This window comes from Ictalurus furcatus, chromosome 18, assembly GCF_023375685.1.
Source record: "Ictalurus furcatus strain D&B chromosome 18, Billie_1.0, whole genome shotgun sequence".
In the NCBI taxonomy this organism is placed as follows: Eukaryota; Metazoa; Chordata; class Actinopteri; order Siluriformes; family Ictaluridae; genus Ictalurus; species Ictalurus furcatus.
In genome coordinates, this window is record NC_071272.1 from 14,561,843 (window position 1) to 14,577,387 (window position 15,545).

General features: G+C 37.0%; 2 protein-coding genes across 2 annotated transcripts; one reads left to right on the forward strand and one right to left on the reverse strand.

The window, feature by feature from the left end:
• Positions 1 to 81: 81 nt before the first annotated feature.
• slbp2 (stem-loop binding protein 2) lies at positions 82 to 3,688 on the reverse strand. The gene is made up of 5 exons (XM_053648898.1): positions 2,665 to 3,688; positions 2,458 to 2,523; positions 2,276 to 2,359; positions 2,040 to 2,186; positions 82 to 317 (listed from the first exon to the last, which is right to left on the reverse strand). Exons 1-5 carry the CDS (start codon positions 2,919 to 2,921, stop codon positions 134 to 136), a joined length of 738 nt encoding a protein of 245 aa, XP_053504873.1. The 5' UTR covers positions 2,922 to 3,688; the 3' UTR covers positions 82 to 133.
• Positions 3,689 to 3,763: 75 nt separating this feature from the next.
• zmat2 (zinc finger, matrin-type 2) lies at positions 3,764 to 10,271 on the forward strand. The gene is made up of 6 exons (XM_053648899.1): positions 3,764 to 3,813; positions 5,536 to 5,626; positions 5,878 to 6,001; positions 7,675 to 7,748; positions 7,838 to 7,983; positions 9,645 to 10,271. Exons 1-6 carry the CDS (start codon positions 3,796 to 3,798, stop codon positions 9,786 to 9,788), a joined length of 597 nt encoding a protein of 198 aa, XP_053504874.1. The 5' UTR covers positions 3,764 to 3,795; the 3' UTR covers positions 9,789 to 10,271.
• The last annotated feature ends 5,274 nt before the right edge of the window (positions 10,272 to 15,545 follow it).

Sequence of the window (15,545 nt, forward strand, 5' to 3'; positions counted from 1 at the left end):
GGAGTCAGATTTTGATACCAGGAAGAATCTAGAAATTCTGTCATGGTGCAGTTTGCAATTTGGACAGAAAGTTTACCAGATACACAGATATGATCCTTATACTGGTCTAAAGATGACTGAAGTGTTACATTAATCATGTTTTTAGCCTCAAACATACATACAGTTGATCAACTGGATCATTTCCTTGATAAGTCAAAGGTGGGTCCCACGCATGCAGTGCTCTCCTCCAAAGTCTGACTTGCATGTCCCACGATCTTCGGCTATATTTGCGATATTTGTTGGGAGTGGATGGGTGAAACCCCGGGATCCGAAAACGCCTGAAAGTACAGTGTAAGGATGTGACGTTATCACATCTGTAATTTCAATCTACAATGCCTATAATGTACAAGAATACCCATTTATTGATGGGAGTGCTTTATTTTTATACCTTAATCACAAACTCCATTAACTACTCAAATTTAATTTAAAGTGGATGAAACAGGCATTTTTAAGGACCTCCATATGAAGTTATACATAATTGAAAACACTTTCATAACAGTGTTATGTTAGACATTGCTTTAGATGATGTCATTTAGGCAAAGATCTCCCTCCCTTATTTATTCCTTATGGACATGTGTTTGACCATTCTTAAATGCACTCCAAGGACATTTCTCAGACAAACAATTAAGGTATGTTCACACATACTGTGACAAAGCAACCAGAGACCATTATTTTTCAGTGAGAGCTGGTGACTTCCAGCAACATAGAGCGACAGCAACCATTGGTGACTAGATATGTCCAGCAATGCGACAAAATTGAGAAAGTTTAACTTGATGCGAATTTGGAGGAACTTGGTGCAGCAACTACCAATGGGAGTGAAGACAGTAGAGAGCATGTGATCCATGATCCACCATGCTGCCTGCGCGTCTGAGCTGTTTTGTGGACCCAGACAGTCCAGCATTTGCACTTTCACCATAACGGCAAAAAGCACACACCCTGCTTCTCTTTCATCTCATAGGATATTATGCACTGGTAAATTGTATACACCAAACACTCTCCCTCCAGAAAGTTTAATTTTAGCAGCAAGAAAACTGATGCAGTCAAAAGTGGAATGCTAGTTGCACCACCCACTGAATAAAGTGTTATGGCAACCAGTAGTAGGAACGTCTACTGGCAAGATAATAGTACCGTGACAATCACTGTACGTTTACACATACCTTTATACCAACAATTTCACATTCTGGTTCATAAATCTTAAAGTTCTGGACTCAAGTGTGGGTTATTTGCTTCAGCTATTGCTGAATTCTGGCAAACAATCAAGTTATGATTTTTTTTACCAATATTGATAACTATTAACATTACTTGCACATCACTAGCATTAATTAGTTGTGCAAAAGTAAACCTATTAAAAAGAGGTGTCTTACATGCAAATTTTAGATTACACAGGTCCAACAGTCAGACCACTAAGGAAAATTCTTCCATTTTACATTCTTTTCTAATTTCATACAAAATTTCTCTTTATGCATCATATCACTAATAATTTGCACAAGAAGAACCCTTACTACTAATATTTACATTAATTAAAAAAAAAAGAAAAAAGTATTGATATATCCCCTTTTTGCTTTATTGACAGTGTGCACTCAAGCTGGCATTTATGCCACAAGTTTGTGTAAAACCTGGCCATCCACGCTGGACCAAATCCATCAGTGTTGTCAGAACATGTGCTTCAATTGAACAGATAAGGCTCACAGAATACCTGACCTTTTGTACAAAAGTTAACATGATAAATGTCAGAACAGCCAGAATCTTGAATATTGATATTACACAATTTGTTTCAATTCTCAGAATTCTAAACCTTCAATTATTTCCAATTTTAAATTAGAAAGCTAATAACATTTTCCAATGTAGTCTCAGACTTTTGGACTCCTCTGTATATATGCCATGTAATAACATTTTATACAAGTCTAAAGAGAAAAATAAACCCTCAGGTGTACTTAAAATCTGCACATATTATTGGATAAACTATATTGAGAGAGAGCTGAATAAAAAGTCATTCCTACTTTGGCACTTGCTTCACATAGTTCTGGTAACCACAAGTGTTCTTGCCATACTGAATCTGCTTTTGTCTTCGCTTTAACACGGACTCATTAGTCTCAAAAAATGATGGGTCCATGTTGTGAGAACGCCACCGGAGTCCTGTTGGGGATCTAGGAAAGTCAATAGCAAAAATATTCTCTGATCAAGAAACAGTTCATTATTGATCGCTTCAAGACATTGTATGAAACATGCACCTGACCTCTTGATCTCATCCAGATCCTCTGTCCCTACAGCAACATTGGCTGTAGAAATCTTCAGGATGCACCGCTCAAGAATAGAGGATCTAATTAGAGCCCCAAAAAAAGCTAATTAAAATACAGATACAAGTACACATGAATTAGAGCTCTACAGTAAACATAGTTGCAGATCTGAAGACGAGACCTGCGAGGTTTGTTCATGGTAGAGGAATTCTGATCTCCACTCACAGGTGATTGGGGCGTCCTAGAGCTATGGAATTGCACAGAAAGATAAAGAGCCACACAAAGACGACTACTACTAAAACTTCCTAGAGGACAAACCACCGAACATGAGCCAAAACAGTAACAGAGCTGGTCTTGCTGCTTAAGGTATAGATCTTTACCTACTTACCTGACCAGGCTGTCATATACCGAGCTGCAGCCTGGGAGAAGCCAGGGCTCTGGGCTACCAGGGGGAAGAGGCAGCCTGAGCTTCATATCTTGCTGTAGTTCAGGGTTAGGCCATGGGGGAAAAGACAAACCCCTAAAACACATGAACAACAAAAACAAATTAAGAATAGCACTTAAACTCCTAAGAGTAAGATAATGTAAAGAATTGGACCTTGAGTCCAAAGGACTTTGAAGCAGAGTTTCAACGTGTGATATCATGCTGACCTTGCCACATAGTAGGCCTCGTAGTTTGAAAGAGCTTTAAATCAGCATCAGGTGCTGCAGGGCGGAGCTACACAAATAAGCCAGCAAATGAAATCAATTATTGTGATATTTCTGTGATTTTCTATTGTCTTCCATTTATTCTGATGTTATGCTGCTCTAATACAAACTTACTTCCTTGGTAATTCAAGTTCCTGTTTTTAAGTGACTCGTGTTAGTCTTTAATGTTCAGACTGGCCCAAGATCATCTACAAGTGTCTCCAAAATTTAAGCATTACAGGAAGGGGCTCTGTGATATTCTGATGTTCTCTCCAGCAGAAACCTCAACATATACTTATTGAAATGCTGTAATGTATATGTGATTAATAAAAACTCATTAACATTATTGTTAATTGTACATGTTATTGGTGTGTACATTCATGCTGATTTGATCGCACAGGTCTGAAGAGCTTATCTAACATATGGTAAGGTAATGGTGTGGTAGCTCAGTGGTTAAGACGATTGACTTTTCACCAGAAGATTGTGAATTCAAATCCTAAAACTTCCAAACTGACACTGCTGGGCCCTTAACTCTCAGCTGCTCAAATATATGGAAATGTAATGCAATAGCTCTTAAGATGGTGGCACGGTTCAATCAAGGGGAAATGATGAAGATGGCTCAGTGAGGGTATATTGTAAATGTGCACGTGTTTTAATCATCCTACAGACAAACTCTAAACATTTTCTATTTTTGGATTATGCTGCTGTTGTTGATTTTTGCCCCTGTTTAAGTCACGTGCTAACATAGGGCTATAGAAGAACTTTTATTTTGAAATCTAAAGGTAACGGTTCCTGTTTGCCTCACAGGCAGGAAGAAGATCTGCGGTGCAACATGGCGTCCAGCAGTGGTGTAAGAATTGTTTTGGGTTTAAAAGTCGATTTCTGAATTCAGTTATTATTTGATTTAGAATCGTGGGCATAGTGTAATGTTGTTTCTGTTGCTAAATTAAAAGTATGTGTTTGAATAGGATGTAAAATACCAAGTTCAGCTATTAATCGAAACACAACACACATTGCTAACGTTAGCTGCCTAGCAGTGGGTTGTTTTTGTGAAAGTTTTAAATAAACCACTCGGTATATCCTCCGCTCCTTTACTAGGGCTGTGAATTACAGGCTTTTTGTTAATGTCAATGTAGTAGACAATGCAGTCAATGCATTGCAGTCAATGCAGTCAATGCAGTTAATGCAGTCAATGCAGTTTGTTCATTCTTATTTCATATGACAACCATATCCAATATGAATTATTTATCTAATTGTTTACACTCGTTTTCATGAACGGTCTGAATGCAGGCGCGTCACAATGTTCACGTCCAAAAAAACCCACAAAAATACCGTGTATAAAAGTGACTTATTTATTCATTCATTGCCTTCGCATTTCTCACATGTACACTCGCATGAGATTAATTAAATAGTTTGATAGTTTCTTTTAATGAGCCGGTTTATTCAACATAATGTGTACGGTCTGTTCACAAGTGGCGGTCATCTTTAGATCACGTGACCGCAGGGGCGGAGTCACTAGTAAATGAAGCAGTTAGTTAGTTAATTAAGGACTAAAGCAAATAATGTAATGTAATGTCATGTTTAATAAAAAAAACAGAAAAAGTCCAGTATTGGTATAAAAGTGTGTATTGAATCTGTATTAAATGTGATTTGTTAGTATGTTTCGTAACTGTTGAGCTGGACTATTATTTATTTGTGTATGCACTACTCTTGAGGTGTGATGATTACTGTGTTACATAGATGGAGTGTATATATAAAATCTTTTAAAAGGGTCTAAACTGGTTAAACCATGTCAGTTATTGATTACAGTAGTAGGTATAGATACTATAACACCATGAGTGATATAGACTAGCCCTCGACACTACACTCAAGTGACAGTATAGAGCTCTGAGAATATTCACTGAGTGGGCCTTTAATATGTAGTATAATTTTCATCCATCATGAAGAACACCAGTCTTGAGGTTATGAGTTCAAATCTCAGCACTGCCAAGCTGCCACTACTGGGCCCTTGAGCAAGGTCCTTAACTCTTAGCTGTTCAGTTGTATAAATGAGATAAATGTAAGTTGCTCTGGATAAGGCGTCTGCCAGATGCTGTAAATTTAATGTGACCGGTGACCAATTTAATGCCATTGGGACCAAAGACAGCTGACGACGACTGAAATTCTGACTGTGTGAGAAATTTTTTTATTCAAATCTCAAATACTGACTGCTACTGTGACCCTTGTCTAATAGCCAACAATAGGAGGACAGCATAGGATGATGTGAAACATGAAATGAATCTTTGGTTTTTGCAAGTAATTATTTAAAATACTTAATACTTGTTCACATTAATATCATTACCAGCTTGCATACCTAGCCCCTTGAACAGTGAGTTTCAAAACTAATGGGCAGGAAAAAATGTAGTAGTCTTTTACCCCGCTGCAAACAACTCCAATATCCTCTTCCTTTTAAAACATGTTCTCTCTAAACACTGCTATTAAACTGAGAGCTTGAGAGTGAACCTAGCCAATTGTGGGCGTCCTATGTAAAAGTCTGAACTGAAAAGAAAATATTTTTCATGTCTTTTAATAGGCAAAGAATGATTTTCGGCGCAAGTGGGACAAAGATGAGTATGAACAACTGGCTCAGAAGCGAATCACGGAGGAAAGAGAGAAAAAAGATGGTGAGGGTAATAATACAAGGCATAATCTCCTAATGTAACCTTGCACATTCATTTGTGTAGTGCATCATCATCAAGTGTTGACTGGAAAAACTCCATTACTTTAAGTAAGACATTGGCAGGCCTTATGACTCGGCAGAGACTTTGCACAATCGATTCAGATCTTCTGATTTCAGTGATAGTCATGACACTAATAAGGTAGCCACTGTGTGTATATTTAATTTATCCATTCATTCCTCACTTCCCTTCTCTAGGCAAACCTGTCCCCCCAGTCAAACGAGAGCTCCTCCGGCACAGAGATTACAAGGTGGATTTGGAGTCTAAGCTTGGAAAGACCATCGTCATCACTAAGACCACACCACAGGCTGAGATGGGCGGGTGGGTCACTGACGCACGTCTGCTTTCCAGATTTCTGCAGCATGAATACATGTCCTTTTTCACATAGTCACACTGATGTACCTCGCATAACAATGGTTATGAACCGAATTTTATGGTTCGGTTGATTTTAAAGCGAATTTGTCAATCTGGGATCTCCACACTCAAAAGCTAACCATTTTAGTTTAGTCATTTAGTCCTTGGCTTACAACAATCAACCATAAAAGTAAAACTACAGACATGTTACGTGAATAATATTGATTATCTCCTTACAATGGCACCTGTTAAGGGATGGGATATATATTCGGCAGCAAGTGAACAGCCAGTTCTTGAAGTTGATGAGTTGGAAGAAGGAAAAATAGGCAAGTGTAAGGATCTGAGCAACTTTGACAAACATTGTCGCAGACCAAGTACACCCCTTTATGGCAGTGGTATTCTCTAATGGCAGTGGCCTCTTTCATCAGGATAATGTGAACTGCCACACTGCAAAAACTGTGGTTTGAGGAACATGATAAAGAGTTCAAGGTGTTGATTTGGCCTCCAAATTCCCCAGATGTCAATCGTATTGAGCGTCTGTGGAATGTGCTGGACAAACAATTCCGATCCATGGAGGCCCCAGCTCGCAAGCTACAGGACTTAAAGGATCTGCTGCTAACAACTTGGTGCTAGATACCACAGCACACCTTCAGTGGTCTTGTGGACTCCATGCCTCGATGGGTCAGAGCTGTTTTGGCAGCACAAGGGGGCCCTACACAATATTAGGCTGATTATGGCCTATTTATGGCTGATTAGTATATGTTATCATAAATTAAGAATAGCTTGAACAAATATCCTACATTTATATAATAGCATAGACTGTATAGCAACGTTGAGAATGGCGAAATATACTCAGCAAAAAAAAGAAACGTTCCTTTTTCAGGAGACTTTATTTTAAAGATTATTTTGCAAAATCTAAATAAGCTTTACAGATCTTCATTGGAAAGGGTTTAAACAAGGTTTTTCATGCTTGTTCAATGAACCATAAACAATTATTGCACCTGCACCTGTGGAACAGTCCTTAAGACACTAACAGTTGGTGGACGCCAGATACTGACTGTTACTTTTAATATTGACAGATATCAAATAGTCACTTTATTCAGGGACTCATTATTCCATTTCTGTTCGTCAAATGCCTGTGAAACTTGTTCAGTTTATGTCTCAGTTGTTGAATGTTTGTTTTTATGTTAATACAAATATTTACACACATTAAGAAATTTGCTGGAAATAAAAGCAGTTGAATGTGTGAGGACGTTTCTTTTTTTGCTGAGTACATGTGTGTGAGAAGAAAGCTTTGCATGGCCTGTATGCACATTTTAATATAGAGATTAAATTTATTCATGGCCCAAGGTGCTGAAAAAAAATCAACCCTTGTTGTATCGACAGTGTTTTAAAGTAAACTCTATACTGCAAGAAAACCTCATCACTGGTGCTAGGTTTGAGAGCTGTATTGTGGTCAAATGTGGCTATGTGGTTTTCACATTACTTCAGCACATAGATGCATTTCAAGGTTCATTTGACCCTATTCACATGCTGTCTGCTTGTTACCAGATTACACTGAGGTGGCTATTAATACTACGTGTGAATGCCTACTCTTTTTATGTTTCATAAGTAGTGGTGTACATTTCCCCCCCATTCAGGTACTATTGCAATGTTTGTGATTGTGTTGTGAAAGACTCCATCAACTTTTTGGATCACATCAATGGCAAGAAACGTGAGTATTCCATTTTATTGGTTTATTTGCCTTTTCACCAAATGCAATGTACAACACAAATGATAATTCACTTCTTTCCTCTTGTACAGATCAGAGGAACCTGGGAATGTCGATGCGAGTGGAACGCTCATCGTTGGACCAAGTTAAAAAACGTTTCGAGATTAACAAAAAGAAGCTGGAGGAAAAACAGAAGGAGTATGATTTCGAGGAGCGAATGAAGGAATTGCGGGAAGAGGTTGGTTATGGAATTAAGGGCAGTGGTTAAGACATTGGACTACTGATCAGAAGGTCATGAGTTCAAATCCCAGCATGGCCAAGCTGCCACTTGAGCAAGACATTTAACCCTCAATTGCTCAGTTGTACAAATAAGATAAATAAGTAAGTTGATAAGGGTGTTGGCCATATGGCATAAAAGTAAATGGAATCAAGCTTATTTTTCTTATTGTTGGCTTGTGGGTTAAATTTTAGAAGGAAATATGCAGAGCTTACAATCAAGTCATATCTGTAGACATGGTAAGTTTGTAATAGTAAGGACTAGATAGTCAAGTAAATCGCATAAGATCTAAGAATACAATTTTACAGTATTTGGCAGACGGCGTTATCCACAGCAACACTTAGAAGTGCTTTATACACTTCTACATTGGTGATTCATTATTTAATCAACCAATTGTGTGTCAGCATCGCAATGCATAAAATCAGGTAATGTTCACATCAGACATCAGAATGGGGAAAGGAAACGGTCCTAAACTGGAAAAAAAAAAACATCACCTGGTCTTTTTCCAATCTTCAGCTGTTCAGTTTTGGTGAGCCTGTGCCCACTATAGCTTCAGATTCCTGTTCTTGGCTGACAGGAGTGAAACTCAATGTGGTCTTCCGCTGTTGTAGCTCATCCGTTTGATGGGTTGAGCATGAGATGCTTTTCTTCTCACCACTTCGGGAAAGCATGGTTATTTAAGTTACTGTAGCCTTCCTGTCAGCTCGAATCGGTCTGGCCATTCTCCTTTGATCTCTCTGATCAACAGAGAACATTTCTGTTCCACTTTTTCCCCCATTCTGATGTTTGACGTGAGCATTAACTGAAGCTTGTGCTTCAGTGCTCATTTAAGTGTGTAGTGAAGCGATAGGTCTTCACTGCCTATTCATTATGATGCAGTGTGCATCATTTGAGATATAGCCCTTTTAAAAATAATAAATTACTGGCATGCCATGCCCAGATTGTTGTTAGGGATGGAATTTTTTTTTAAAAACAACACAGTTTTGAAAAGTGCTTAACTGTATTTAAAAAAAAAAAAGTTACTTTGAGCTACATTAAATAATTTGGTAAGGAATATAATTCTTCCCTCTTAAAATAGTCCCCTCTCTTAAAGGTCAAGTCAAGTGGGTTTGTCATTCCTCTATATAGCTTGTATACATGGAAAGAAATGGCGTTTCTTCAGGACCATGGTGCAACACGGAACAGTACGCAAGACTACATAAAGTGCAAATACACAACAGTGTGATATGAGTGCAAAACAATAAATATACAGAACAAAACCATAAATACACGGGACAGTAGATGCACAGAACATGGACTGTAAGCTATTGTGTAATTGTAATATTATGATTATAAAGATTTAAAGCCTAATCTAATCAAGCACTGTTAACTGAAGAATGAATGATAGCCTAATATAAAATATGTGTTTCACATATGCATATTGGGGGAAAACATTAGTGTTTCTTTAATTTCTAGATGAAAGATCATGTCTACTTACTATGTTTGAAAGTTCTTTACTGTAAACTAACGATTATATGAACTGATTATTTTAATGATATTGAGAATGTAATTCTGTGCAAAATATACGTTGTATTTATTTTAAATGTAATTATTTCCCACCTTTACTTTGTGTATGTTTTCAGGAGGAAAAAGCAAAAGCATATAAAAAGGAGAAGCTAAAAGAAAAGAAAAGAAAGGCAGAGGAAGACCTTAATTTTGAAGATGATGATGAAATGGCTGCTGTAATGGGATTCTCAGGGTTTGGTTCCTCCAAAAAGGGCCACTGAATACAAATGTGTCATGTTTTCCCATGCTGAGGCCTCACCACTCTGTCCAACTGGAGGACTGGTTAGATTTTGTCAACTGCACCGAATGCCATGAGAAAATACAACGCCAACAAATAATCCAATCCACTTAATTTGCCACCATGCGTTATTCGACATCTGAATACTTGTGTAAATCTGATGAGCTGTTATTCCTTTTACTTGTTCAGTCTCTTCTGTAGATTTTGAGTGACAGAGTAAACTAAAGCAATATGGCATTACTGAAGACCTTCTAATGGATACTTTTACTGACATGAAGTAATAAAGTGTGTAGGTGCTAAAGGATTTTTTTTAAAAAAGGCCAGCATAGAATTAAAAACAGGATTTTGTTTTGTGTATGCTATTTTTGGTCCTCTTCTTAAATTTGAATGTGCATTTGCTGATAAATTGTTTCATTTTACATTAAAAACCTTTTACTCTTTTTATTTGAATAAATATCTAAATGATTTGAATCAGATTGGTTTAATTTCAGTGAGAATAATAGTGTTCAAAATCAGCTCACATGCACTAAGAATGTAAATTCACAGATTTTAACACAGTGGTCATGGAGGTGTAGAAAAATCTTCTCTTTATAAAAGTAAACCATATCTAGATGTAATTTTTCTCCACTAAAATAGCACCTGTAATTAGATATGATGTATATAACTTATGCTATAATTTATTGTCCCCTTATGTTTGATAATGAAATGTGGCACTTTCATTACAAACTTAGATTTACATTGGTGTGAACACTAATGTTGCTTTTTGTTGTTATTATTTTTTTACTTCATACAAAATTTAAGTTAAAGTCAAAATTAACTTAAAGTACATCTAGGAACATGTAATGTTTACATTTCTGTGGGACTCAAACACTTCAACTGTGTTACAGTAGTTCTGTAAGCAAGTGTTTTTTAAAAATAATCCAGGAACTAAATTTTGATATTCAATAAACAAAAGCTCCATAGATGATGATTTCCATAAGGTGCCATTTAGCCCTTATAATTAAAAGTTTTTAGCATAGAATTAGCAACAACACAAGCTGTGATTAACTAACATCTGCCCTAGTAACATGAGAATATTAGGGGAATAATCTAATGATTTACACCCATCAGCCATAACTTCAAAACCACTGACATGTGACGTGAATAACATTGATTATCTAGTTACAATGGCACCTGTTATGGGGTGGGATATATTTGACAGCAAGTGAACAGTCAGTTCTTGAAGCTAATGTGTTAGAAGCAGGAAAATTGGGCAAGTGTAAAGACACTTTGACAAAGGCCAAATTGTGATGGCTAGACAACTATGTCAGAACAGCTCCAAAACAACAGGTCTTTTGGGGTGTTCCCGGTATGCAGTGATTAGTACCTACCAAAAGTGGTCCAAGGGAGGACAACCAGCGACAGGGTCATGGACGCCCAAGGCTCACTGATGCATGCGGGGAGTGAAGGCTAGCCCATCTGGTCTGATCCCACAGAAGAACTATTGTAGCCCAAATTGCTGAAAAAGTTCATGCTGGCTATGATAGAAAGGTCAGAACACAGTGCATCACAGCTTGCTGTGTATGGGGCTGCGTAGCCACAGATTGGTCAGAGTGCCCATGCTGACCCCTGTCCAGTGCCGAAAGCACCTGCAATGAACACATGAGCATCAGAACTGGACCATGGAGCGACTGAATAAGGTGGCCTGATCTGATGAATCCTGTTTTCTTTTACATCATGTGGACGGACAGCTTACATGGGCAAGAGATGGAACCAGGATGCACTATGGGAAGAAGCCGGTGGAGGAAGGTGTGATGCTCTGGGCAACGTTCTGCTGGGAAACCTTGGGTCTTGGCATTCATTATCCTGCTTCCTGTTCAACATAAGTTCCAAATATTCCATAGGGATAAATGTGTTCAGGTAACAGGGTTAAATAATGTAGGCGCTGAAATGTACATTCTTCAGAACCTATAATGGATGACTCATAGAAAATAATGTTTCAAGCATGAGATGTTAAATGGTTTCACATATTAATGCAGAAAATAAGGTTTTTAAGTATTTTAATGATTATATTTCAAGGTAAACTATATATAGTGGGATGGGGCAGGCAATATTTATTTTTACATACATATTTCCGAATTCACACCGAATAACACATTTACCTTTTTTTCCTCCATAATATGACCAATTAAACAGTTGTCTCCAAGAACCATGCTGGGAAAATGAATGTCTCACAGTTTGTCTTCTTCAGTTCTCTTGTTTGTCTTATATTTAAAAAGCAGCACATACCACAGGATGAGTAAATTTTAATTACTGATTAATTCAACTGATTTAAAATTTAAATTTAGCATGTCTGAGATGGATGGGTTGTGGATGAGAGGCCAAAAGACTAGTCATCTGTCGTTTGTGGAAGAGTCGACTCTTTTAGGTAAGTGTTTTGATGAGCCGGCTTGCATATACTGTATGAGCCTTTTTTGTAGACGTGTGCAATATCGTTACTTCTGTTGATTTAATTATGTTTTTTTTTTGTTTGTTTGTTTGTTTTTTTGTGGGGGTTTTTTCAAAATACAATTCAAAGGAATGCCGTTTGGTTGAACAGAAGCTAGAGTAAGATTACGTGAAACTCCGTTGTTGTTCTTTGGCGAATCACTGGTCAAAATTTCGCAGACTTTGTCCGGTTTAGGGGGAACTTGCCATTAGCCGTTAGCTGAAAGAGTCAGCTCTGAATGGTAAGGTGAGCCAAATGATCTGACTCTCTGAAAAGAGCCGGAATTTTCTAAACCCAGACCCAGCGACAAGCTAGAAGGAGGATTACACGTCCCTGAAGAAACTAAAAACCATTATACCAGTCGTTTCAAACTGTCACTATACTTTTTACGTATCACTCACATTTAAAATGAATTAATCTACTCATTTCACCTAAACGGTTTTGATACAGAGCTACTGCGTCACCACTTGGGGGCGCTTTTGTGAACCAAATAGTCAACAATGTTTTTAGTGAATATTTCAGTTTTAGTCCATATTTTAGTTGCTACTTATACAACAGTCAAGTCAGTAGTCATGGAGAGTATAAAATACAATAACTAACTCAGAAAAGACAAGACAAGTGAATGAAAACAGGAATATGAAATAAAAGAATCTCCTCAGGTTGAATGTACTATTAATAGCTCTGTGGTGGTGTTTTTAGACTGTACAGTTTGGGTTAGCTGGGGCTAGATGCTTAAAACCAATATAATGGCTCGTTACTAACATGCAGTCAGTGAAAAGCATCCGGTAGTGTGTAATATTTGGATGTATTTAGAAAGTGGAGCAGAACTGAAATACAGATGTGGTCGTTTTTGTGTATTTAGAATAGGAAAAGACTATTGAGGTTGATCCTGATAGGTTAATCCAGGAATAGTGCAAACCTGTGCCTGAGAAGCAGGGCGGTCTAGTATGAGCTAGCTAGGCTAAACCCCTCCTATCTTTCAAAGACTGACAAATAATTATTATTATAAATCAGTATAATGTTTCATTTTAGGCATCTAGATCAGATTGTTTGCCCTCAACAAATGTCTTAAAGCAGACCCAGATAGCAAGGTGACATTGATTCAATGTTGAAATTCCATCAGAATCATCATTTTGGTTGAGGTTGAATATTCAGTGCTAAATAATATTGAATCAATGTTGCTAATTCATTGCTTTTCTGTGTTAAAAGACAAACAGTGAATCAGTGTCGATTTTGGGTCAGCTTTATTTCCCCACTGGTGGGGCTTAGATTTAATGTCAATCCGTCTAATTATTTTAAGTCACTTTGTTATCCAGTTTATCATAATCTGTAAATAAATTGCATTTTGATTGTATGTTAAATAAGCAATTTAATTTAAGTTGAACAAATATGGATTTTACGTCAACCTTAATCTATTTTTCATTTTTGAAATAACATTATTGTAGGGTGCAAACCTGATGAAAAATCATTGTTAAATTTGAACATTTCATCATTGATTCAGTGATAGTTTGATTGATGCATTAACATTGATTCAGTGTTGATTCAGTGTTGGTATGCTGTCTGGGGATTGATTTGGAATACAAATGCAACAGCACCACAAATGGTCTTTAAAAATATGCAGAAGCTAGGTTTGATTTCCATTTGGGCTGATATTTTCAACCCACTTCACAGACGCATCCATAACACGTCATTAGCAGTAATTGAGAAGGCATATATGAAATACAGTTGTGGGTGTAATGAAAGTGAATGAGGCGGTTTATTTACTCTGTCATCCCCAAAATGCATGAAGTATCCTCTATAATGCATCAAGCTACTGACAGATATTAGCTTTTTAGCACTCCCATCTCATATCCCAACCACCTATCTAGTGCGGGGGGGGGGGGGGGGGTGAATGGGGGCGGTTGCCGTGAGCTGGTGAGGCTGAAAACCCATAAAGCCAGAACAGTACAAAGGTGACAACTATGACACATTTAACATTAGAAAACAGAACTTTAGCTATCAAGACACACTTGTTGCTGTCATGTGTATAACAAAGAATTGACTTTTCTAGTCTAATTCTATTTTTAGGTTGTTAGGTTGTTATCCAGCACTGAGAAAATTGGTCAACAGACCGTTACAGACGTATGATTATCTTTCTGACTTTGATTTGACTTTATCTCCTGTGTTACTTCATATACACCCACTTACACCCAGTATACACTCTGCAATCATTTCAGTTGCCAGGAAGTGGAAAAAAAATCATACTGTGTAGCGGGTAATATAGAGTTGAAACTTATGAGGATACACAAACAGCAGATGTTATCACCGGGAATAAATCTAGATGATGTTAAACAATATTGCACATAAAGTTCACCAGTTTCCATTAACAAACTAACGGTCCAGGGGAAAAAAACTAAGATTTTCAAGATGTGGGTGTAAACTATCATTGGTATACAAAAGTCTTTGTTTATCAGTTGCAATGGTTATTAAATATATTTTATTTAATATAATTTAATATATATATTTTATTATACCACACATAGCATTACAAATCATGTTTCAATAAAAACTGAAGAAATATGGATGTTTTAAGTACATAATGTAAAAGTTAGCCTAATGTTAACCATTTTGACTGAGAGCTTGGCTAGCTTACACAAAATAAGTGTAAAACATATTTGTTAATGTAGTATAATGTCTGAATTGAAATACATTTTTGTGAAATTCTTTCCTAAATTGTAACTGTAAAACTGTGATTGACTTTGATCATTAGTATATAACATATTTCTTTCAAGTGAAGAATAAAACATGATAGAGGGTGCTGTTATGGGAAAATCATTAACTGCAGGGTGGCACGATACTACCTGGAAGTTGATTATTTTCCTATAACAGCACGTATCAGATAGTTTGCAGGAATTTCCAAACTGTTATAATGTTAATTAATGAACAACACGTTGTACTTTTTAATGGTTTATTGTTATATGTCATAGCAGCTATAAACAGCTTTTCCCTTTTTTCTCTCTTGAAGTTAATAAGACAAAAAAAGGACTTTGTAATACCATCCGGGAGGTGGTAGTCCTCTGTCTTGAAGACTATGGCAGAAAACTACCAGCACACTTGACACTGGAGATACCTTCTGAAAATGTCACCATATCAACAGTTTTATGTTATGCTTTTGTTAAATAACTTTTATCATTTTATTATTTTATTGTTTATTATTAGTTTGGATTACATGGAGCATCAACCATAGAAGTTGCTCCAGAAACAATTATGTTTAGAACAGCACTTTCATGCACA

What these genes read in the sequence shown, in the direction of transcription:
- slbp2 (XM_053648898.1), bottom strand. Translation starts at nt 2,921, where the DNA reads ATGATATCACACGTTGAAACTCTGCTTCAAAGTCCTTTGGACTCAAGG. An exon ending in GTATATGACAGCCTGGTCAG is followed by an intron (nt 2,524 to 2,664) that starts GTAAGTAGGTAA and finishes GCAATTCCATAG; the next exon opens with CTCTAGGACGCCCCAATCAC. An exon ending in GATCTGGATGAGATCAAGAG is followed by an intron (nt 2,187 to 2,275) that starts GTCAGGTGCATG and finishes TGACTTTCCTAG; the next exon opens with ATCCCCAACAGGACTCCGGT.
- zmat2 (XM_053648899.1), top strand. An exon ending in GGAAAGAGAGAAAAAAGATG is followed by an intron (nt 5,627 to 5,877) that starts GTGAGGGTAATA and finishes TCCCTTCTCTAG; the next exon opens with GCAAACCTGTCCCCCCAGTC. An exon ending in TGAAGGAATTGCGGGAAGAG is followed by an intron (nt 7,984 to 9,644) that starts GTTGGTTATGGA and finishes GTATGTTTTCAG; the next exon opens with GAGGAAAAAGCAAAAGCATA.